Below are 21,964 nucleotides of genomic sequence, written 5' to 3'. Positions count from 1 at the left end.
GTATCCTTTGAAAGTTCATAAGGATATTGAAATAACTGTAAATTTTATTATGATATTGACGGAATATTTATAAAAGATTTTGGTTTTAAAAAAGCTAAAAGAAGTGTAGGGTTTCATGGAGTTTTGGGCTCGTGATAACAAAACCCAACCCAAAAACTTGTAACGTAAATCACGTAGGACAAAAAAGATAGTTGTACCACAAAATCACATTATAAATACGAAAACACATGTACAGTTCGTTCTATTTATCTATCTTATATGAACACTTCATCATCCGACAGACAGAGACAGAGACAGACAGAGACAGAGACAGACACCTCCCAAAATTCTCCAAGTTCTTTAATCACCCAAACAAGGTCTGATATCTACCTCTTATTTTTTTTCATCGACTATACTATACTATATAATAATAGTTAACTTTGGGTTTTATAGTTACCTTTATATATATATTTATATGTATGTATGTATGTTATGAATTGTGTTTTGTTTGTTGAGGTTTAGATTCTTTACTCTATGATCTGCTGTAGTGTTTGTTTGGTTTTTTCTTTTTTTTTTTTTTATAAATTTTTGTTAGTGTGATTATGATTTTGGTTGAAAGAACAAATTTAGTGAATTTTTGTTTGGTGAATGTGGTTGAAAGTTTTGTGTTAAACTAACCTCTACGTTTTCTAAAACCTCAAATGTAGTTTTTTTTTTCTAAAAAAAAAATGTTTTGTAACATATATATATGAAAGGAATTATATGAGTTGTTATATATTATGGGGTGGTTTTTGTTAAAGTTGTGATCTTTAGGTATATAAGCAGTTCGTATAGCTAGTATGTGATCTTTGCGTCTAGCGTGTAACCTTGTTGGTTCGTTTACTGAGACGGGGGCATTTGTAAAGTATCTCGGGTTTGGTCTGCATCTGTTCTGAGCCGGTTCTCTAAATGGGTTAAATATGGTTAGGATAACAGGGAATTGTTGGGTTTGGAATTATGTTGTGTAGCTAGCTGTATAGGGAAATGATTGTATCTTCTCATATATTGTTTGCAGTGAAGATGCCTAAGGATAGAAGATCTCCATCTGTTGATAGGTGTAGTAGGGTATCACCGTACTCGCGTAACTACCAAGATGTTAGAATGACTAGGCCCAGAACTCCTTCTCTGCCGGTTGGGAACGAGAATGAATGGGAAGAAACTAGATGCCCGATTTGTATGGAGCACCCTCACAATGCTGTGCTTTTGCTTTGTTCTTCTCTTGAGAAAGGATGTCGTCCATACATGTGTAGCACGAATGACTTTCACTCAAACTGCCTTGCTCAGTTTCGCAAGTCATCCATGAATGCGGACGCTTCACCACAAGTTCACGGAGGAGAAGAAACTAAGCTTGTTTGCCCTCTATGCAGGGGGGAGATCAACGGGTGGAAAGTGGTCAACCCTGCTCGCCGATTTATGGACTCCAAAGTTAGAAGTTGCTCATTGGAAACATGTGATTTTTCTGGAAACTATTCACAACTAAAAAAACATGCTAGGTGTGAACACCCGAATGTTCGACCAAGAGATGTAGACCCTGAACGCGAGCTCGAGTGGAGAAGCTTGGAGGAAGAACTGGAGCAACAAGACGTAGTCACTATACAGTTGGAGTATGTCGATGTTGATGATAATGATGAGGATGACGACTACGATAATGATGAATTCATGGCTGGTGTTGTACCTGACCTCAATTACCCAATTGTGTTGGAACATGAGTTCAGTTCATTATTGGACCCTTCAATGTTAGATAGTGATAATATTTTCTCTGCATTCGAGCATGCCGTTGACAGTAATCTGTATTTGGAAGATATTTTTTCCTCCGAGCTTTTTGTCTCAGGCCCGGGCTATACCCATAACAGGTTGCCAGTAAGTTCAAGAGAGAGTGAACTGACCAATTTTTATAACAGGTCATCAGCAGGGCTAAGAGAGAATGGCCCGACCTATTTTCATAACAGGTTGCCAGAAAGATCAAGAGTGCATGGCCCGTTTGATACTAATATCATGTTGTCAGAAAGACCAAGAGCGTATGGCCAGACCGATACTCATAACATGTTATCAGGAAGACCAAGAAGGTATGGCCCTTCCGATGGTCATAACAGGTTTTCAGGAACAAGAGGGTATGGCCCGAATACTAGAAGCAACACACATCACAGGCGCGGGTCAAATGGCCAACCAAGTTCTCTTATCTCCATTCCTGAGGATCAATTATCAACCATTGTTGTATTTCATGATCTTAGCTCAAACCGGCATTAGCTTTTATGTCTGTATCTTCAGGGTTATGTGCGGGTTCAGTGAGCTTTAATGGTACAATGCAAATCCGGACATCTCTAGATCTGCTCTCTTGTAATTTGGTACTTTGATCATCTGAGTTTTTTCTTTTAGATTATTATTCTTATGTTCTATTTTATTCTTAATTTAAGGTTTCTTGCTGTCTGGGCATATCTGTATTCTGGTTTACTTTTGGCTGTAGAACTTGTAGTTAGGTCTTGCTTTCTATTTTCCTTGACCAATTTTTTTAGCAATAAAACACACAATTTACATTTCAGGGGACTTGGTTTTCTACATTAAATAATTATCTTGTCAGTTGTGTAAATGGGTTCACTTGGGACTTATACAGTTATACACAGCCTGTTAGTTAAGATGGTTTGCAAGTCGAGCTTTTATCAAGTACTTTGAGCTTGATCGAACTGTTGTTCTCAATGATGTATCTCAATGATGATCAAGCTTTGTGAGTATTGTTGTAGAATTTGTAGCGCAGTTTGTGCCAACCACCTGTGTAAAACGGAAAAAAACAAAATTGAGTTCCTCCAAACAAGGTAAAGGTCTTAATAAGAAGATGAAGCTGACTAGGTGAGGCAAGGGTCCAAGACAAGAGACGGCTTTCTAGTACACTGGTCAACAACTGGTGGCTAGAGAAAAGAATAATTTGCGATTATAAAACGTTGTCCAGGTTTTTCAAGTCAAAAACAAAAGCAAGAGTTGCCTGAAAGTACATTCAATTTTGTTGACCATACGTTTTTATATACATTAAGAGAGAGATTTTCAATTCGGGTTTGGCCAAAACTCAAAAGTCATCAAGTCAATCCCAACCTCAATTCAAAGTGTGGTTTCATTGGAGATTTTACCAAACTCTACAATCAATATCAAAAAAATTATGTAGTTCATTAATTAATGCGAAGTGTGGTTTCATTGGAGGTTTTAACTACATGTTTTCCCTTTTTTATGTATTACAAATAGGTAATGTCATCATCATATAACTAAAGTGAATATAGGAATTAACTACATATAAACATTCATATGGTAATTCATTTCTTCATTTAAATATCTTTAACACCATGTTTTTTCATATGAATGTATTATTTTACACACATACACACACATAACATAATATAGTTTTATGTTATTATACGAAGTATTTTAAGATGCGAAATATATGAAGCACTATATGCAACTTACATATTAGTAAATACGAGACAAAGTATTCGCACATTGCGGCGGTTAGATGGTGGGGTGATAGGTCATAGAGTATGATAAATAATATGAGGTGATAGGTCATAGACTGTGATAGCCAAATGCCTTAGCCGTTCAGGCTCCGCCCTCGGATTTAAAAATTCGTCGAAAGTATATCGAATGACATCTCTAATGAAAGAGCATAAAATTTTAAGGACACTCATATAGTTATTATAATTTATCGATGTACGGTTTTTAAGATAAAAGATTTTGAACGAATTAAAGAAATAAAATAATTTATGGAGTACTAAGTACATGCACATTTAGGTTAAACATATAGGTTAAACAACTTTTTTTCAACTAGAATGTACGGAGTACTAAGTACATGCACATGCTCTTAGAATATAAATTTTTTCAGAGATAAATACTCTGGAATATAATTAACCACTCGAGATTTTGAGAAAAAAAAAAACTCAAAACCGAGGCCTTCATAGTGGATTTAAAAGATGGTCAACCCACCTAAGTGGAGTTTTATTTAGATGATTCTAACATTTTAACCAAATCATAAAAATACTATTAATGTCCAAGTTACTTATCTCAATCTTTATTTTTTATCTTTATCTTTACTTCCTTATAAAATAAATAGCTTCTTTTTATCTTAGATACTTTTACTTTTGAATTACCAGAATTACTTTTGACTTTTTATATTTTGTCTTTAATAAAATATAATTTACACTATAAACTTTTATTTTAATAATTTTTGATATTTTGATTTCATTTTGGAATATGATAAGAGAAGATAGGCTTATTACATTAACAAGAAAGATATGGGAATTTACATAACACTTTAAGCCTTTATCTTTTAAAAATTTCTACTATCACAATTACATCAACCTACACTACTTGACACCGCCACCACCAGCAATAATACTATTACCGACATCATTAGACCGTCTTTCCAGCATCACTGACGTATTGCTCGGATACCATGCTTTTTTTCTTAACGATACCTTTGTCATATTATTATAAGGTGAATACCCGTTGAACGTGTTGGGCTTTTGACAAAATTCGATATTGGGCGAGCCTCCCTTTTATTATTAATTATTACTTTTTTTTTTTGTTTCACATTTCCCGGTCGTGAAAACAATTACAAAGAATCATCATCATCTTCAGATATTAATCGATCTGTAAGATTTTTCTTGGTTAAACATTAATTACTACTTGATGTATCTCTGAATAATAATAATAGATAGTTTTTGTGGTGAATTCGGTTTGAAGAGTTGTTATTCTTCTCTAAATTTAATTTAATATAATAATTATTATATGTGTAATAGGGTAGGAGGAGGAGGATGGGTAGAGGAGGAGCTATATCAAATATGTTACTCAACAACTTTAGGTCTCTTCAATATACTTCTCGCTCAGCTGCTGCTGCTGCGTCGGTATGAATGATATATACACATATACATATATTGTATATTTTAATCTAATATACATTATATTTATGTTTATATTGTTTTATGTATAGTTTCATTCGGTGTATAAGTTTTTGATATATTGTGTTTTGGGATATTATATATATCGGTTTAAAGTTGCATTTCAAAATAAGCAGCACTCCATTGGCTAAAAAATGAGTGCGTTTTTTCCGTAACAAATAAGCTGCAAAGCGCCTCGTGGCTAAACACTTCAAACAGTTATTTGTTTTTGTAAAAAATAGCTATATGCACTCGAAAATGCAATGAGCTAAAACGCATTTTAGAGCCGAACACTTCAAAGTTAAAACTTTCTTTTAATTTTAGTGTAATGAGGGGATTTTAACTTGTATTTGGATAGGATCAAGGAGACCACGTCCCCTTCTGTATTATAGCTCGTGATCATCATGGCGTGTAACCACCTGTGACCGTTTGGAAACCGTTTTTTGACTGCTATTTGTTCCAAGTAATTTGGGTGTTCTATATCTAAGCGATACTAAAACAATTTGGGACTCACTCTGTTGCAACCAGATTTTTGTTTGGCCTGTTTTAAAAAAATGAGTCTTTGTAATACCCAACAACGAAATTCTTATATTCCGTTCATTGAAATCTTCACCCTTATACCCAACGCCTCGAACAAAACTCGCTAGTAGCTGACTAGACAGTTGCGGTTGCTAAGTGGTTGTTTGGAATTGCTTCTTTATGAGTGATTTTCTGCTTGAAAAAGTAAGCAGGTACCTTCCTGTTTATAACAAAAAGAGCTTTTTTCTACTGAAATAAGCAGTTTCTGAAAGAGTGTTTGTTATTGCTTATCATCTTAAAAAACCCAGCAATAAGCAGATAAGCAAAGAAATAAGCAATCCCAGACACCCCCTAAAGGGATTGCATCTATTCAATAGAATTTGATGCTTAATGCCAGTTTTTTTTTTCTTTTTGTAACGTAATTTATATAATTCAACCTGATAGGCCTCTGGATCATTCTTGCGACATGGAATGAGATTCTCGACCAGTGTGCCTAATGACCCTGATACGCATGATGATTTTAAGCCTACAAATAAGCTCGAGAATTCTGACATTACCCTTAAGGATATCGTTGAGCAGGTTGGTGGCTGTTTATATTGTATTTTGGACCTCTTTGCTGTAATAATTTTTTTTTTCCTGAAGGAATGGTTTGAAATGTATAGGATGTCAAGGACAACCATGTGATGATTTACATGAAAGGAGATCCAGAGCAACCGCGATGTGGATTCAGCTCATTAGCTGTCAGAGTGTTGAGTGAATATCGTAAGTGCTCGAATGATCAAAATCTTTCCTTGATTGAGTTAGATGCTTTTTGTGGTTCTAGAGTGGTAAGAAGCTGAGTAGCTGACATATAGTTTAAAGATTCATACTACGATAATTTGACTCCAGTTAGAGTGATTATCATAGGCACATAGGTCTCTAGGTAGTCTGAGTTATCATGCTCAGTATGCTACCTCAGATTAGATTCTCATTTCTAAATGAGTAGATGAAGAGCAAATATAGCTTCATTTGTATGCATAAATGGTAGTGGCAACTGCTAACCACGGTTCAGTCTATGTGCGGTCCCGTGGGGCCAAACTCTGAGTTTCTGGTGATCAAATCATCTCGGTTACATTTGAGTCGTTAGACTACATTTTGGATCCAACCTTATGTGTAGAGATCAAAACTTTCATAAATAGATTATTTAAGTGCAGGGTAAAAGATGTTTCATTTTGATACATTCCGTTTCTGGTTCCAGTGAAAATAAATTTAACTAACGTGTTGAAGATTTTAAATTTGCTATTTTTCTTCTTAATTGGAATTTGTTTTTAAGACGTTGGTTTTCTGCATCCTGTTTTCTGGTTACTTCTATTAGTGTTAGTACTGATTTGTAAAACAATTAAGAACTAATACGTTGATAAATTAATTTGCCTATTGGTGTTGGTGGCAATTGGGATCTGAAAAAGCAATACCAAACCACCATTTTTGAAGAGACAGATTTGAATAAATTTTCTTTATTTTGGCTCAGTTTGTTTTGGCTCACTTCTATTAGTGTTAGTACTGATTTGTAAAACAATTATGATATAATATGTTGATAAATTAGTTTGTCTATCGGTCTTTGTGACAATTGGGATGTGAGAAAGCAAAACCAAACTACCATTTTTGAAGAGGCAGATTTGAATAAATTTACTTTGTTTTGGCTCAGTTTGGATGTTTTTTGGGATTCTTTGTCCACCCTAGTTGAACAATGTCTAATTGTAACTGGTTGCTTGAGGCTTATTACATATTAAACCACATGGCACATGCCCATATGTGTATTAATTATCCAGTGAAAAGGTAAATGCTATCCTTTATATCCGCTCTTACTCTCACAGAAGTAAAGCAAGCTGTCCCTATATGCTCTAAGTCCAGGGTTCAGAAGCTGACTAGGGAGCACTTGAAAATGCAGGACATGAAAAACTAACTAGATAATTTCACAATGGCTTATATTATGGAAATAGAAATCCTGTCCTATAACGTTTTGATTCAAGTTTAAATGTTGGCACCTCCATTATGATATTTTATATGATATTAGTAGGAGATGTTTCTTTTAATGCCAGCAACGTAAATTTTTTGGTGGTTGTCGTTTGGAATTTGCAAATAGACTTTCTTTTGCTTTCTTTTTCTATTATCCATTTTGATAAAGGGTATTTTAATCATTTCAAGTATTGTTGGACTTGTGGGGGGTTTTTCAGGTGTTCCAATACATTCTAGAAACATTTTGGAAGATCCTGAACTAAAGAATGCTGTAAAAGCTTTCAGGTAATAAGCACTTCTTTGTAATTAACCTGCTTGACATATTGCAATTGCATATATCCTTGCTCTACATTTTCTTTTAAGATTTCATCTATAATTAATTCGCAAAAACAACTTTGAAATCGATATTTTACAATGATAGCTTAATATAGTTCTTAAATCATTTCAGTATGTTGTGTGTTATAAAATACCACTTTGGTGGTTTTGGATTTGTTTTGACCCTTTCATTTACCAGTTAGGAATAAGTGTTGCCTCCTCTTATTTGCTTTGTACTCTTTCTGTGCAGCATGTGGCCGACATTTCCTCAGATATTCATAAATGGAGAATTCGTTGGAGGATCAGACATTATCCTCAATATGCATCAGGCAAGTTTCCGCATCTCTGGTATCTCTCTTTAAGTTTTATGTTATGCTGTATGATGTGAAAAAGCTCAAGCTTTTCTGGCTTTATGCAGAATGGTGAATTGAAGGAGAAGATAAAGGCAACATCCTCAGAGTAACTGCCTGCACTTTTTACCTATTGATGCTTTATTTATTATGTTAGTGTTTCCGGCTTAGTATACATTTAAATTGTGATTTCATTTTTCAAAGCGTCGTTCTAATGACCATGAGTGGGAAAAATAATAATGTTGTGCTTTTATGCATCTGGAGATTTTTATTTATTTATTTATTTATTTATGTGCATGCATAAAAAGTCTAACTGCAGTGAGTGAAGTGTATCTAAAATTTCCAGCTTTAGATCTTTTTAATAAGGAAGCTCATTTTTCGACAAATGAAGCTCTTATGATCCAAAGATCTGGGCTTCAGTGAATGATTTGAGTTATAAATGTGGTTTGATGTGACAACCTTATGAACATGTCCCGCCACTCTCTGGATGTAGTTGGTACTGGAAAAATGATTCTTTGTGATGTCAATGGTTACAAATTTCAGCTGGAACTTTAATCTTCAAGCCCACCCTTACTGTCTCAGGTGTGATGTGCTTATCCCAGTGCTTTTAGACTAGGAACAAGTACACAATATTAAGGTCATTATATTTTGTTATATCCTACACTCCAAACCTCTGTTTGTAAAATCAATTAAGGTTCAACATATTGTATGGTTCATGACGATATTAAATTGTATATAGATGTCATGGGTGATCATTGGTCCGATGCTTCGGGAGAAACCTATTCCCAGGGTGTTACTGGCGGTATGTGCAGGGCCTGGGTACTACATATTCACCGCGGGAGTATCTCTATGGAATTTTAGTTATATGGAATCTTGAAACCCATGTACATTATATCAACAAAGCTTCCAAAAAATTAACAATACAGAGTATAATCAATTTCACATATACTTAAAAAAACAGCTTTCCTAAAAGGCCTAGGTTAAACCTGAGTTAATTAACTAGTTCTCAAATAATGTAAAACTGATTATGAAAAAAAATAGACGACTATTCAATCTAAACTGGGAATCTGGTATGGACATACTAGAGAAGAACATTTGGTTCAACCACTGGCTGGACACACTGGAAAGTAGGTACCTAAATCAGTTAAACTTTCAACTTGTTAACTATTGATTATGTGATTGAGTGATTCAATTCAAAGCAAAGAACCTTTGCTCATTTACAAGCATGCAAACCATATACTATGTGATTCCATGGAAACAGTGATGCAAGTGATATTTTAAACATCCAAAAGTTCGTGTTGATGTCAAATTGAAGAACCACTAAGAGCCTAAACTTGGCACCATTAATTATTTCAAATGAATTCAAGCATTGGTGTCCATAATTCAAATAGTTGGCATGCCCCAAAATCCGAGAATTCACAAAGAAAAAAAGATGTATGCATGCTCTGATTCAACCAAAAACGACAATAAACATATGAAACAAAATGCAGGACTGATTAAATCCTGATACTGCAGAACTTCAAAGTCTTGTCATCTCACCAGATTCTTATTCCGGCATATTTTAAAGGTGGAAAATCCAATCAGTGATGTTCATCTTCATCAAGGTGGTCTGGAAGTCCTCCCGGGCCCACGACTTCCAACTGTAATAAACAAAAGTAATATAATCAACGTGACATCAGAAAACTTCTTGCTGTGATGTTACGAATATGCAATTCCCATATGAACAAATAACACAGCAGCATACTAAAAAGATAAAAATATGACAATGTAATCTTAGACGAGTAATAATTTTGTTGTTGCTAATCAAAACAAGTCTGGATTTAATGCAAACACTTCTTACCCAAAACCTGATGTTGATTTGAATAAATAGTTAAGCGGGTCGAAAACAACTAAAGAAATTGATTGTTTCAACGACAAATGTTCAAATTACACGATTTTAGGAGAGTTTATTTAAAGAAGAAATAATTCAGGCCTTATGCCATATCATCACAATCATAAGAAATTGGGTCAAACTTTCCACCATAACACTTAGTTACAAAGTCTTCCCAGAAGAATTACAATGTTCCATTGTGGATATGAAGAGGTCTGTTGTCAATATACCTAAATTCCACCCCTATTCCAAGCACCTTTTGCTAGATTCAAGGGAAAGATACAACATAACCCTCACATATTTATTGAGGACTATGTTCAAACCCACTAGGTAGAAGCAACTTAGTAGTTATTAGTTGGGAGCCATGCCCAGTCTCCATTGGGAGAGCTTTGACTGGGCCAAGTGTCAGTAGACTTGGTCTCCGAAAGCAATAAAAGAGGGAAGTTCACATTGTAAAGCAGAAAAAGAGTATTAGAAACCGATAGCAAAGTTCATGTTTAAAGATAGGATCGTTATTTTGGGTATAGCATCACAATCGTTTAGGATAACAGTAAGAAACATGTTGCAATTGATATGTGCCAAAAGAAGTGTATATTTATTTATTAAATCACCCCCCACAAGTTAAGGATGGTGTGAAGTTCAATGTAAATTATATAATGTTCTTAACTTCTTATTAATGGTAATTTTGTTGTTAAAAGGAATTTTATTAATATAACGAAAAAGTAATATTTCACCAATACATTCTTGATAAGTAGATATATATATATATATATATAATCAAGATTTGAATATGAATAATTATCAAACACAAAAATGTGTTTGATATATATAATGTATATAACTAATAATAAGAAATTGTCTTGTAATATGACAGCCAGGTTTAGTTTCTCTAACTTCTTTTCCTGTCACTGAGAATTGACTAAACCCAGGGAGAAAAAAACAGATACCTCTTCATATTCTAAGTAATATATTAAAATAAATCGCATCTTTAAATGATGATAAATAAACATTGACATATCATAACCTTTCAAGAGGAAATGATTACCAAAGTAATTAAGCTAGACTCACCTTGAAATATTGTGTGCATACTGGGCATTCATGTGGTTGATCTTTCTTTAGCCAAAACCAAACAACATCATGCTCATCCTCTGTATTTAAAAAAATATATAACTAAATAATAAGCTAGGACAAATACAAACAGAGCATTAAAAAAAAATAGAAATCAGAGAATACGGTCTTCAGACATACAGAAATGCTAGAAATGACTCACCGCCTTCTCCCCCAGGGCAACCAACAATTCTCTGGTCATAATAAGATTTAACCACAGCAGGAGCTTCCTACAGGTAAGAAAGTAACAGACAATATCACAGACTCAGCAAGCATTCATATATTTAAGGCTAATAACGATGGTATCACCGCATGTTTTACTTCTCATTGTAGTTCGTTATTTCGTGTTACTCCTCCAATTAACCAGTCTACTGTCATAGCTACCCTATTTAAAAGATTATATGCTTAGCTGGATGAAAAATGTTTTATGAATATTCCCCGTTCTACAAAGACAAATGACGGTCATTAACTTTCGAAAAACTAAATCTCGAAATAACGGGAGAAGCTTTCACATTCTGAAACAGTAACCTTAAGCTACCATTGCTGAGATCTTATCAACAAGAAAGTACATAGTAACCCTAGCGTAGGTGGCTAACAACAGAGCTGGGCCTTTTTAAACATAACTGTTTCTTATTTTTCAATGCTCATAAAGTTCCACTTAAAAACTGATGGATAGAAGACAATTGTTTTACTTTATATTCTAGAGGCCTAACTAAAAAAAATACAAAGCCAGTAGGACAAGACATTTGCATCATCCGGGAATAGGAACAAATACAGGGTTCAATGTGATACAGGAAGATCCGGTTAGAGAGTTAAAGCAAAATAGGTAAGCTAGGCATGTCAGGTGAAATCAAGTGCTGCATTAAAATAACTGAAAACATGACAATTTGTTGAATTAAAAGTAATGAAAGACGTATCATTATTGACTACTACTTTGAAAAACTTTATAAGTAGCAAAGAATCATGCACTTTCTTTCCCATTTTAATTACTCAGAGAAGTTTTTGTATTTGAAGGAGTGTATACAAAAAAATGTAAAAGAGGTGGAACTATGCTACACTATGATTACGTATCTAAGGAATTTTTATATGTCTTTATTGAGAAGACAAATATCCACAACTCCACAAAAAATTCACACATACATAAAGTTGTCCACCATAAGAATAAAAACCACAACTCATTGCTTGATGGGTTATCTCAAATACCAAGAACCACAGCCCTTGGGTACTTTTCTGTCATTACTTGTAGCATAATTTCGAAAGTAAAGAGTAAGATGACATTTTGGCGTGTATATTCTAACCTAGCCCATGAGCTTGGATGTTAGACAAATGACAGGATTCCAACTTTATTAGATCTGCACTCAATATTTCAATGTTACAACAAAAGGTCAAATCTTTTACTTAGAGCTTACATCTTTCTCCACATAAACACAACGCTTACACTTTTTTCCATTAAACCCATCCTTTAGCTGCTTTCAACTAATAGACTAAACCTCAGTCCCTAAAGGCAAACCTCTTCATTAGAAAATTTATATATAAATTCAAATAAATTGTGTCGATTAAATCTATCAACCAGCACCCTGTAAGAGTTTAAGACTTCCCCTGACTTTACCGCTTGGTAGGTAACAAGTTAGCCAAGGTTACTCGGATAGAAACAAACTACAATCCTAACGGCATAGCAATGAAACTAGCGTGTCATGTCAGCTTTTAACAAATAGCTATGCAAAGTTGAATTACAAGTAACAAGTTAGTCTCAAATCATTGTTTTGTGCTCATTGTAAAAATATTACAAGATTACTTCACAGTCAGATTCTTTATTTCAAATATCTGATTTGCAACTCTTGTTTTTCTTATGAAAAGCATACTTTTATTATAATACAAAACAAATTAAAGAAGGGATTTTAACGGGTACAATGTAAAGTATATCCATTCATCAAACAAGCAGCTAGCTGATGCATATATTTTCATGTAAATGCTACAAAGTGCAAACACTACAACTTAAAGACCCGCCATTAAGTTCAGTTTTTTCACAATAGACATGAATTCTTGTAGGATTTCACCCAAACACACTTTTCATATTTCAAACACCCAAGGCTATTCATAGCAAGAAGAAAAATATCATTATCAAAAAATTAATACCATAAATATAATCCGTGAAACAAAATTATAGAATATCGATGTATTTACCTTGGTACCAAATGGACCTTCTGGATGATTAATTTCCAGAATATCTCTTCCCTATTCACACAAAAACAATTACCAGTCATTTTTTATCTCAAAAAATCAAATCAAAAAGCTGAAAATCAACACACATACCATATGCATATACATACACACATATAACTATTAAAAATATATATACAGTATTTTATAGGCAAAACCTGAAGCTCAGCTTCAAGCTCCTCACGTTCATGACCAGTGGCAATCGGCATCACATCTTCCACTTTTTTCGCAACATTTCCTATCATTTCATAACCACACACACATCTAAATCAACACATATACACATAATATATAATTACACAAACTAAAATCAGATCTAATATAAAAAATCGTACCGGAATAGTGACGAGCAACGATATTCGCGAACGGACGAATAGTCGTCGCCGGAGAAAGCGACGGCGTAACGATACGATTAGGTTTGGGGAAAGATCGGAGAGATAATAGTTTAGATGAGGCTCGTTTCCACATAGTGATGGTGTTTTTTGTGTGTGTTTTCGCCGGAACCCTAATTTGTGACTTGATCTGGCGACCGGAAACTTTTTGTTTTATGGTAACAAAATGTTTGGTGTGAAAAAGAAGGGAAATATAGAGAGTGAAAAAAGGGGGTGAGTTTGTGCGAGCAGTGTGGGATAATTCTCTGCCCGTGGGTGTAGGGAAAGTAGTGTAGCTTCTACTTGTACATTGTGCATCTCTTATTGTACATTGGATTTTTTTGACCAAGAATATCGAATTGAAGAATGGCTGGATTGAGGTATAAAACTAGAGAAATTACATCATATAAGTTTTATAAGTCATTATTGTATAATAGTTAGTGATAGATAAATCAAAAATAATAATACTATTAGCATTTTCATAAAAGTATGAATGATTGTATAAACCTATAGACTAGACATGAGCATATAAACTGGAAACTTGAAGCCCAACCTTGACCCGCTCAAGATTGAACCGACCCAGCTCACCCGAGCACTAAACGCTTCGGTTCTCGGGTTTGCATATTTTAAAAAATCGGGTTTCGGTCCGGGTTGGACCGAAAAACCCGAAAGTGGATGTAGGTTGTAGCATCTCTTTTTTTAAAGGCAAATATATAAGTATGTAGGTATTCATCATATCATTATTTTAATTTTGGTTCATTTTGTAACTAGTTAATCAACCGGATTTAACCCGGACATGTTAATTAAAATTTTAAAATATAAAAATATATTAAAGAAATATATAAAGTTTGTTATTAAAACGTTGTAAAGTATTATATAAGAGAGAATTTTTTTTCTTTAAATAAATAATTAATACTTTTGTTAAACATGTAAAATACTATTTCTATTTTATTTATATATGACATCATAATTAAATAAAATAAATTTTAAGATGAAATATGGATTTTCCACATCAAAAATTTTCTAATAATACTTACAAGAAACAATCTTGTTTTATTATATATAAAGATATGTTTCAACGGCTTGCATTCCAAAAATATGATACAAATTATTTATATTTATATATTTTTTTTGAAAAGTTGGTTTCGATTCAGACGTGATGAAGGAAATTTATATTTATATTACAACTCGCACATCGCGCGGGTAAAAAAACCTAGTATATAACAAAACTTTAGTTACCAAACTTATTTTAAGACCTTTCAAACTTAATCCTAAACCTCCATGAATTTTTACTAACATTCAAACCAACCTCATTTACTTATTTATTTATTTATTTATTTTTTAAAAGGTAACTTTTATTCACATTTCCCTACAAATCGTCAAGGGTATATACACATCTATACAATTACAACAATTCGAATCTACACCAATTGCACCAACTAGTTGTAATATTTTGATAATTAAAATAATAAAAGTATAAAACAAGACTTAAAAACACGTGGATCTTTGCCAAGCCCAACCATTTAATATTACCGGATAAGACCTAGAGACTATAAGCTTATGGGTTCAAATCTCATGTGTTCTATTATTATTTTTTCCTTTTTCTTAATGCATAAAAGTTGCTTGCTTTCTTTTGGTTTTGCATATGAGAGGTGATGATTCATGATATTATTTCCCAGCTTTAAAAGGTCATGTATTTTTTAGTAAAATATTTGATTATATATTATCCATCTGCTCCGGTTTATAGAATATTTAATTGAATGATGATAAGACGCCACAAAATTTACTTACTAATTTTATCTACTAAATTTCTATGTTTATGATTTTTGGTGGTTTTGATTACGCATGGTACCATATGTAGTTACTAGATTATTGTCTCGTGTAATACGCGGGTAAGTATATTTTTATACTTATATATATTAAAAATATAATTTTCTTAAGTAATAGTTAACGAATTAGTAATAATTAATGAATTAAAATATTCAATTTCACTTTATTAACATTTGTGTTTTTGACCTTGATAATTTCACAAAAAATTATTATGTTGTTCATTAAGTCTTATTGATTTAATAAATTATTCAATGCTAAAAGTTATTGCTTATCCATGTGATCACAAATATCTCGATGTCATTCGGATTTTCATGTCATATCATAAAAAATATCACACATGACACGTTCTTTAGATGGTGTCAAGGCATACAACCTTCTAAACCGAGTTGCAAGATTGCCACCATTAAGCCACTGATTATTCCATAATCTTGTCTTATCTTCACTCCCAACTGATCTTTAATAACATCTTAAAGAGCTAGCAATCGAGTGTCCCTCAGATAATGAGGAACATATATTTGTCCAGATATTATTACCATTTGTTTTACATAGGAACGCAAACTCAGAACCATGAATCACATGGATGATTTTAAACCTCGTAGCATCCAAGTTTTGAACCACATGTCATATCCATTTGTACATATCAATGCTAAATTTTGAGCTTCCAGAGCACCAAAACCTAAACCACCTACTTTTTTACCTGACATTTGCCTTTCAATCAATCCATTACATTTCATTTTTCGAGTTCGACCCACCCCCCCTTGCTCCTTCCACACAAAATTATATAAAATGAAATTGTGATCATTATCAATCGAAATAAAGAAAAATAATATATCCTAAATAATTTGAATTGTCGAGTTAGAATCCATTACAGGCAACACATTAGTATTAAGTTTAGATTTTATTCTATAATAACTTTGTAAAATTTATAAAATATAACCATGGATGGAGTCCGACTTAAATTTTTGTACAATGTAAACTTTTTAAGGTTATTTTGTAATTTTGTTCCTACAAAATATTAATAAATAAAGAATACATACAAACATTGACTTTGTTGTCATAAGTCTCTTCTTTAAAAGTATATCACTTGGTTGGAAACATTAGTCACCTTTCTATTGGTAGCCCAACTGGACATTCAAAGCCCCTTATGTCTTTCAGCCAAATGTTGGTCACAGGTTCAAAACCTTTGAAAGACATATTGGGAAGTCCTTGCAAAAGAGGTGGGGCATGGGGGTTTTATCTAGCATGTAGTTGGTTTCCTCCAGAACGGTAGTGAGACTTCCACCGCCAGTCGTGCCCTCGGATTGACTGTGCTGGTGACGTCGTCTATCTTTACTGGGCGATAGAGAGACATGCCGCTGAGTCCAATCACCACTGCTGTTCAGAAAAAAGAATAGGAAAAAAAGAAAAGAAAAAGAGGTTGGAATATATTTTTTTTTTTGGTAAATGTAAAGTACATTACTAATATAGTTGTATGTAAAAACATTATTATTTTTCAAATTCCTTTTATAATAGTAATCACAATAGTCACGCATATTATTTTATTATCATTAAATATATATTAAAGAGAAACCTTAATTTATAATTGAAAAAATAAGGACTCTTAGATGAGTTTTAACTTTTATTTAGAGTCATTAGATCAAATGATGATGACATATACCTTATTTAACTTTTTTGGATTTATTTTATGCTTTTAGTCTTTTGATTAGAGTAGGGGTCGCGAATGACTAAGGTTTGTTATAAAAGCAAACTTCATGCCTAAAAACGAAGTTTTTGGACACTGTTAAGCGGTCTAATTGACGACTAATGTAACTTCATATTTTTTAATCAAAAAGTGTAAATTATTTTTAAAGGGTTATTTTTTGTATAATCATAAAAAGTTTAAGTATTAATATTGTCATTTAAGAAAGATAAAATAGTTAAATTTGATTTAATGGCTCTAAATCAAAGATGGAATTCATCTAAGGGTTTTTTTTTGTTTAGGAATGAATTTAGCACCTTGTTATATATATTGGTAGATAGTGGAAGTGATTGGAATCTATTTCATATTACTATAACGATAAGTATGGTACCTTATTGTTTACTCTAATAATTTGCTTATAAGATTTGTGCTTTGTAGCTAATATTCTTAACCTTTAGTAATACTGGAATCCATTCAAGTTCTTTAATCTTTTAAGTTTTACAATTTCGTTCTCAGTCTTGGTCCATATTGCGGTTTTGATATCGCTATTCCTTGGCTAGATATTTCATGTTCAGTACAAAAGAAAATGATCGACGTAATACTAAAATTGTTCCCTCTGGAATCTGGATTGAGGTAATACCAGGCCCCAAATAAGTATGTCTTTGTCCATGGTTTTCTTTCTATATATTTTTTTGTTATGAACGGTGTGATCAGTTGCTGGAAAGGTATGGCTTCTTATGTTGGACGAGAGTAAGTACCCGCGTTTTGCAGCGATGAGATGGTGGGGGTGATAGGTCATAGAGTGTGATAGTCAAATGCCTTAACCGTACGGGTTCTGTCTTCGGATTTAAAAATTCGTCAAAAGTATATCGAATGACACCTCTAATGAAAGAGCATGAAATTTTAATAACACCCATATAATTTTTATAATTTATCGATGTACGGTTTTTGAGATAAAAGATTTTGAATGAATTGGAGGAATAAATGATTTATGGAGGAGAGAGAAAAAAAAATGATTGGTTGAGATTTTAGGAGAGAGAAAGAGTATTATACGAGTAATTATTTTAAGTAAATATAGAATTGATAGAGACATTTTAAGAATGTAAATGATGAAACTTAAAATTTAGACATAGACTTTTTGCTAGTATAGATATCTTATATTCTTATGTTGGATAAGTGGTGGTTATTTTCTTTTGAATAGTATTGATTGGTTAGTTAAAATACAGTTGATACTCTTCAAGAAAAATTTCTTATCAAGTTCAATTATTGATGCTTTTAGATAAAGTGGGATCAGAAACGGGTTCATCACTTCCCAAAGCATACAAGAGATAGGATCGGTCCAGAATTAGAGTCGGTCATATTGACCTATGTTTCCATAAATAGTTTTAATGACTTGTATATATAGAGATCTCTTATAATCGTTTTTAAGATCAATAGAAAAAACCAAAATCATTCTCATTGAACGACATGGTATCAGAGCCCTAAATCGACTTAGGGTTTCATCATCTACCGTTTTTTTTTATCCCTCAAACTATATCACCTAAAATCAAAACCTGAGCCACCATGGCCGGAGAAACCGGCGGCTCTGGTAATGACTTGGCATTACAATTAACAAACTTTTTACAAAACAACAGCCACCAATCTCAAAATCCAAAATTATCCGACAACCTTCAAATCAATCTCAAGCTCAACAGTCAAAACTATGCTCTATGGGCTCGAATGATTCGAGTTGCCATAGGCGGAAAATCAAAAAGTTTATTAAAACACTTAACTGAATTACCTTCTGAGAAGTCATCATCCGAAAAGTTTGAAACTTGGGAGCAGGAGGATCTTATTGTATTCTCTTGGCTTATCCAAAATATAGAGCCGAATATTGCCGGAAATCTAACTGATTTCTCCACCGCCAAAGAGTTATGGGATGCTCTTGTCACGACTTATAGTAGTGGCAAGGATAAATTACAAGCTTACAATCTTCATGTTACAGCCAACGAAATCAAACAAGCCGACAAATCCATAGAAGATTTTTGGATTTCACTTCAAGGAATTTGGGGCGAGATTGATCGTATCGATCCGAATCCAATGAAGTGTACAGAGGATATCAAAGCCTATAACAAGATTCGATCGGATCAAAAATTATTTCAATTTTTGAGTGGATTAGATCGGCGATTTGAATCCGTCAAAAGAGAAATTCTTCGTATCGACCCTTTGCCGGCGGCTGAAGTTGCTTATTCTACCATCCGGAAGGAGGCCGCTCACCAAAATATATTGGGAGCAACCACCATCACTGCTGGAGAAACACAAGGAATAGCCACCGGTTTGGTTGTTAAAGAAGAATATGGGTTTGGTTTTGCAACCAAAAGATACAATCGATTCGATGATAAGAACAAGTCGATGGCCCAAGATGACAAATCACATCTTACATGTGACGAGTGTGGTATGAAACGGCACACAAAAGATCAGTGCTTCCGATTAGTGGGTTATCCGGCTTGGTGCATTGAGAACAAAAAGGGGCGGCGGTTTATATCATCAGAAAAGGATAAAGCACAATCAAACCCTACCGCTCGAAACAACATCACCACCAAAGATAACAGTGACTACCGTCGATCAGAAAAAGGTTTTGGTGGGGTTGCGGCGGCTGGGAAAATTGAAGAAGAAGGGACCAGTTTTTCAGTGGTGGAAGGTAGACAGAGAATGAGATATAATACTCATTCTCTCACACGGTCACACTCTCCTTTTCCACATATATATATATTAATAATAATGAAACAACATGTGGGGGAAGGGTTTGGAGTAGATCGGCCGAAAACAATAACAAGGGGAATGGACTTGTTTGTGGATCAAATATAAGCCCATCTAGAATAAAAAGAGGAAAAAATATGGTTCAGTCTAATAAGTGGAATGGATCATGGATTTTTGATTGCGGTGCAACTGACACTATGACTTATGAATTATTTGATTTTTCAAATTTTACTAAACCTCGAAAAACTCATATAGAGGCTGCTAACAAGGGAAAAATGAATGTTATGAATGGGGGAACTGTTAAAATTTCTCCAAACATCAATTTAACCAATTGTCTTTATGTTCCTGCGTTATCACATAAACTTTTGTCAATAAGTCATGTGACAAAAGAACTTAATTGCTCAGTTCTCATGCATCCAACTTTTTGTTTGTTACAGAATATCAGGACGGGACGGATTATTGGGCGTGGCACTGAGAGAGGAGGACTGTATTATGTTGATGAAGTTACTGAAAGTGGAAACGTCATGCTTGCTCATGGGACTAGTGAAAGAGAAGCGTGGTTATGGCATAGAAGATTGGGGCATTCATCAGTTAGTTATTTACATGTTCTGTTTCCAAAACTTTTTCCTTTAAATAAAAAGATTGATTGTGAAACTTGCATTTTAGCAAAAAGTCATAGGCAAACTTTTAAACCTCGTAACACTAGAGTTGAATTTCCTTTTTCATTGGTTCATTCGGATGTGTGGGGTACTGCACCGGTTGTTGGAGGTCAAAACTTCAAGTATTTTGTGATTTTTGTTGATGATTGCACCCGGATGACTTGGATTTATTTTTTGAAAAATAAAGATGACGTTTATGATAGATTTACTGTTTTCTATAACATGGTTCAAACTCAATTTCAAAAATCTATCAAAATAATGAGAACAGATAATGGTGGAGAATATGTGAATTCACAAATGAACCAATTTTTTCAATCCAAAGGAATAATTCATCAAACCACTTGTCCTCACACCCCCGAACAAAATGGTGTGGCTGAAAGGAAAAATAGGCTTCTTTTAGAAATGACTAGGGCACTTGTTATTGAGTCATTAGTTCCAAAAAGTTTTTGGCCCGAAGCATTAGCTACTGCTACCTACCTGCTCAATCGTCTTCCTACGAAAATTCTCGATATGAAAACCCCTTTAAAAGTTCTGTCTGAGTTTCATAAGCTTCCATCAGTTCTTACTTTGCAGCCTAAAGTGTTTGGATGCACAGTTTTTGTTCATATTCCAAAATCATATCGTAATAAACTCGAACCGTGTGCTGAAAAATGTGTCTTTGTGGGATATGGGGTTACTCAAAAGGGATATAGATGTTACAATCCTATAACTCATCGTATGTTTACTACGATGAATTGTGATTTTTTGGAAACCAAGTATTTCTACTCTCAGGAACTCAGTGGTCAGGGGGAGAAACAAAGTGACACACTGAGTTGGCTTCAATATTCATCAGAAGTTCAGACCACTATTTCATCGTCAGAAGTTCAGACTCCAGATAAAGATGTACAGTCCTCATCTCAAAGTAACAACCCAAATCCTGACCTGATATCCAAGGTAAGTAGTTCTGATCCAAGTCATACTTCGAATAATATGGATATTCCGGCTAATGAAGTGCAGGAAAATGTTAATGGAGAGTCAGAAAATATAGAAAAAGTAACTCCTCCAGAAAGTGCTCAAAAGGATATATTCTCCCACCAAGGTCTACCAGAGGAATTCCTGCAAAGCGATATTCTCCAGAGAAGAGTTCTCGGTTAACTAAGTATCCGGTAGACAACTTTGCTAATATTGCAGAAGGTTTTTCCTCCAAAGAAGCAAAAGCATTTGCCGCAAAACTATACTCAGAAGAGCTCCCGTCAGATGTAGAGCATGCCTTGAAGTTAAAAAATTGGAAAGATGCTATGGATAGTGAAATGGAGGCTCTTATGAAGAATGATACATGGGAAAAGTGTATTCTTCCAAAAGGAAAGAATCCAGTAGGGTGTAGGTGGATATATACCA

General features: G+C 33.9%; 3 protein-coding genes across 3 annotated transcripts; 2 read left to right on the top strand and 1 right to left on the bottom strand.

Annotated features, from left to right (window-relative positions):
• The first annotated feature begins 263 nt into the window (after positions 1–263).
• LOC122597813 lies at positions 264–2,557 on the top strand. Its single transcript, XM_043770391.1, has 2 exons — positions 264–356; positions 1,034–2,557. The coding sequence occupies exon 2, from the start codon at positions 1,039–1,041 to the stop codon at positions 2,263–2,265; it is 1,227 nt and encodes a 408-aa protein (XP_043626326.1). The 5' UTR covers positions 264–356; positions 1,034–1,038; the 3' UTR covers positions 2,266–2,557.
• Positions 2,558–4,530: 1,973 nt separating this feature from the next.
• LOC122596597 (monothiol glutaredoxin-S15, mitochondrial-like) lies at positions 4,531–8,404 on the top strand. Its single transcript, XM_043769208.1, has 7 exons — positions 4,531–4,649; positions 4,797–4,901; positions 5,898–6,032; positions 6,116–6,215; positions 7,667–7,733; positions 8,014–8,092; positions 8,182–8,404. The coding sequence occupies exons 2-7, from the start codon at positions 4,812–4,814 to the stop codon at positions 8,224–8,226; spliced, it is 516 nt and encodes a 171-aa protein (XP_043625143.1). The 5' UTR covers positions 4,531–4,649; positions 4,797–4,811; the 3' UTR covers positions 8,227–8,404.
• A 1,033-nt stretch (positions 8,405–9,437) lies between these two features.
• Positions 9,438–13,906, bottom strand: LOC122597982 (cytochrome c oxidase subunit 5b-1, mitochondrial-like). Its single transcript, XM_043770585.1, has 6 exons — positions 13,646–13,906; positions 13,469–13,548; positions 13,275–13,325; positions 11,254–11,320; positions 11,052–11,131; positions 9,438–9,753 (listed from the first exon to the last, which is right to left on the bottom strand). The coding sequence occupies exons 1-6, from the start codon at positions 13,776–13,778 to the stop codon at positions 9,694–9,696; spliced, it is 471 nt and encodes a 156-aa protein (XP_043626520.1). The 5' UTR covers positions 13,779–13,906; the 3' UTR covers positions 9,438–9,693.
• Between the last annotated feature and the right edge of the window lie 8,058 nt (positions 13,907–21,964).

This window comes from Erigeron canadensis, chromosome 4, assembly GCF_010389155.1.
Source record: "Erigeron canadensis isolate Cc75 chromosome 4, C_canadensis_v1, whole genome shotgun sequence".
Lineage (NCBI taxonomy): Eukaryota > Viridiplantae > Streptophyta > Magnoliopsida > Asterales > Asteraceae > Erigeron > Erigeron canadensis.
This window is presented reverse-complemented; position numbering and strand designations above follow the sequence as displayed.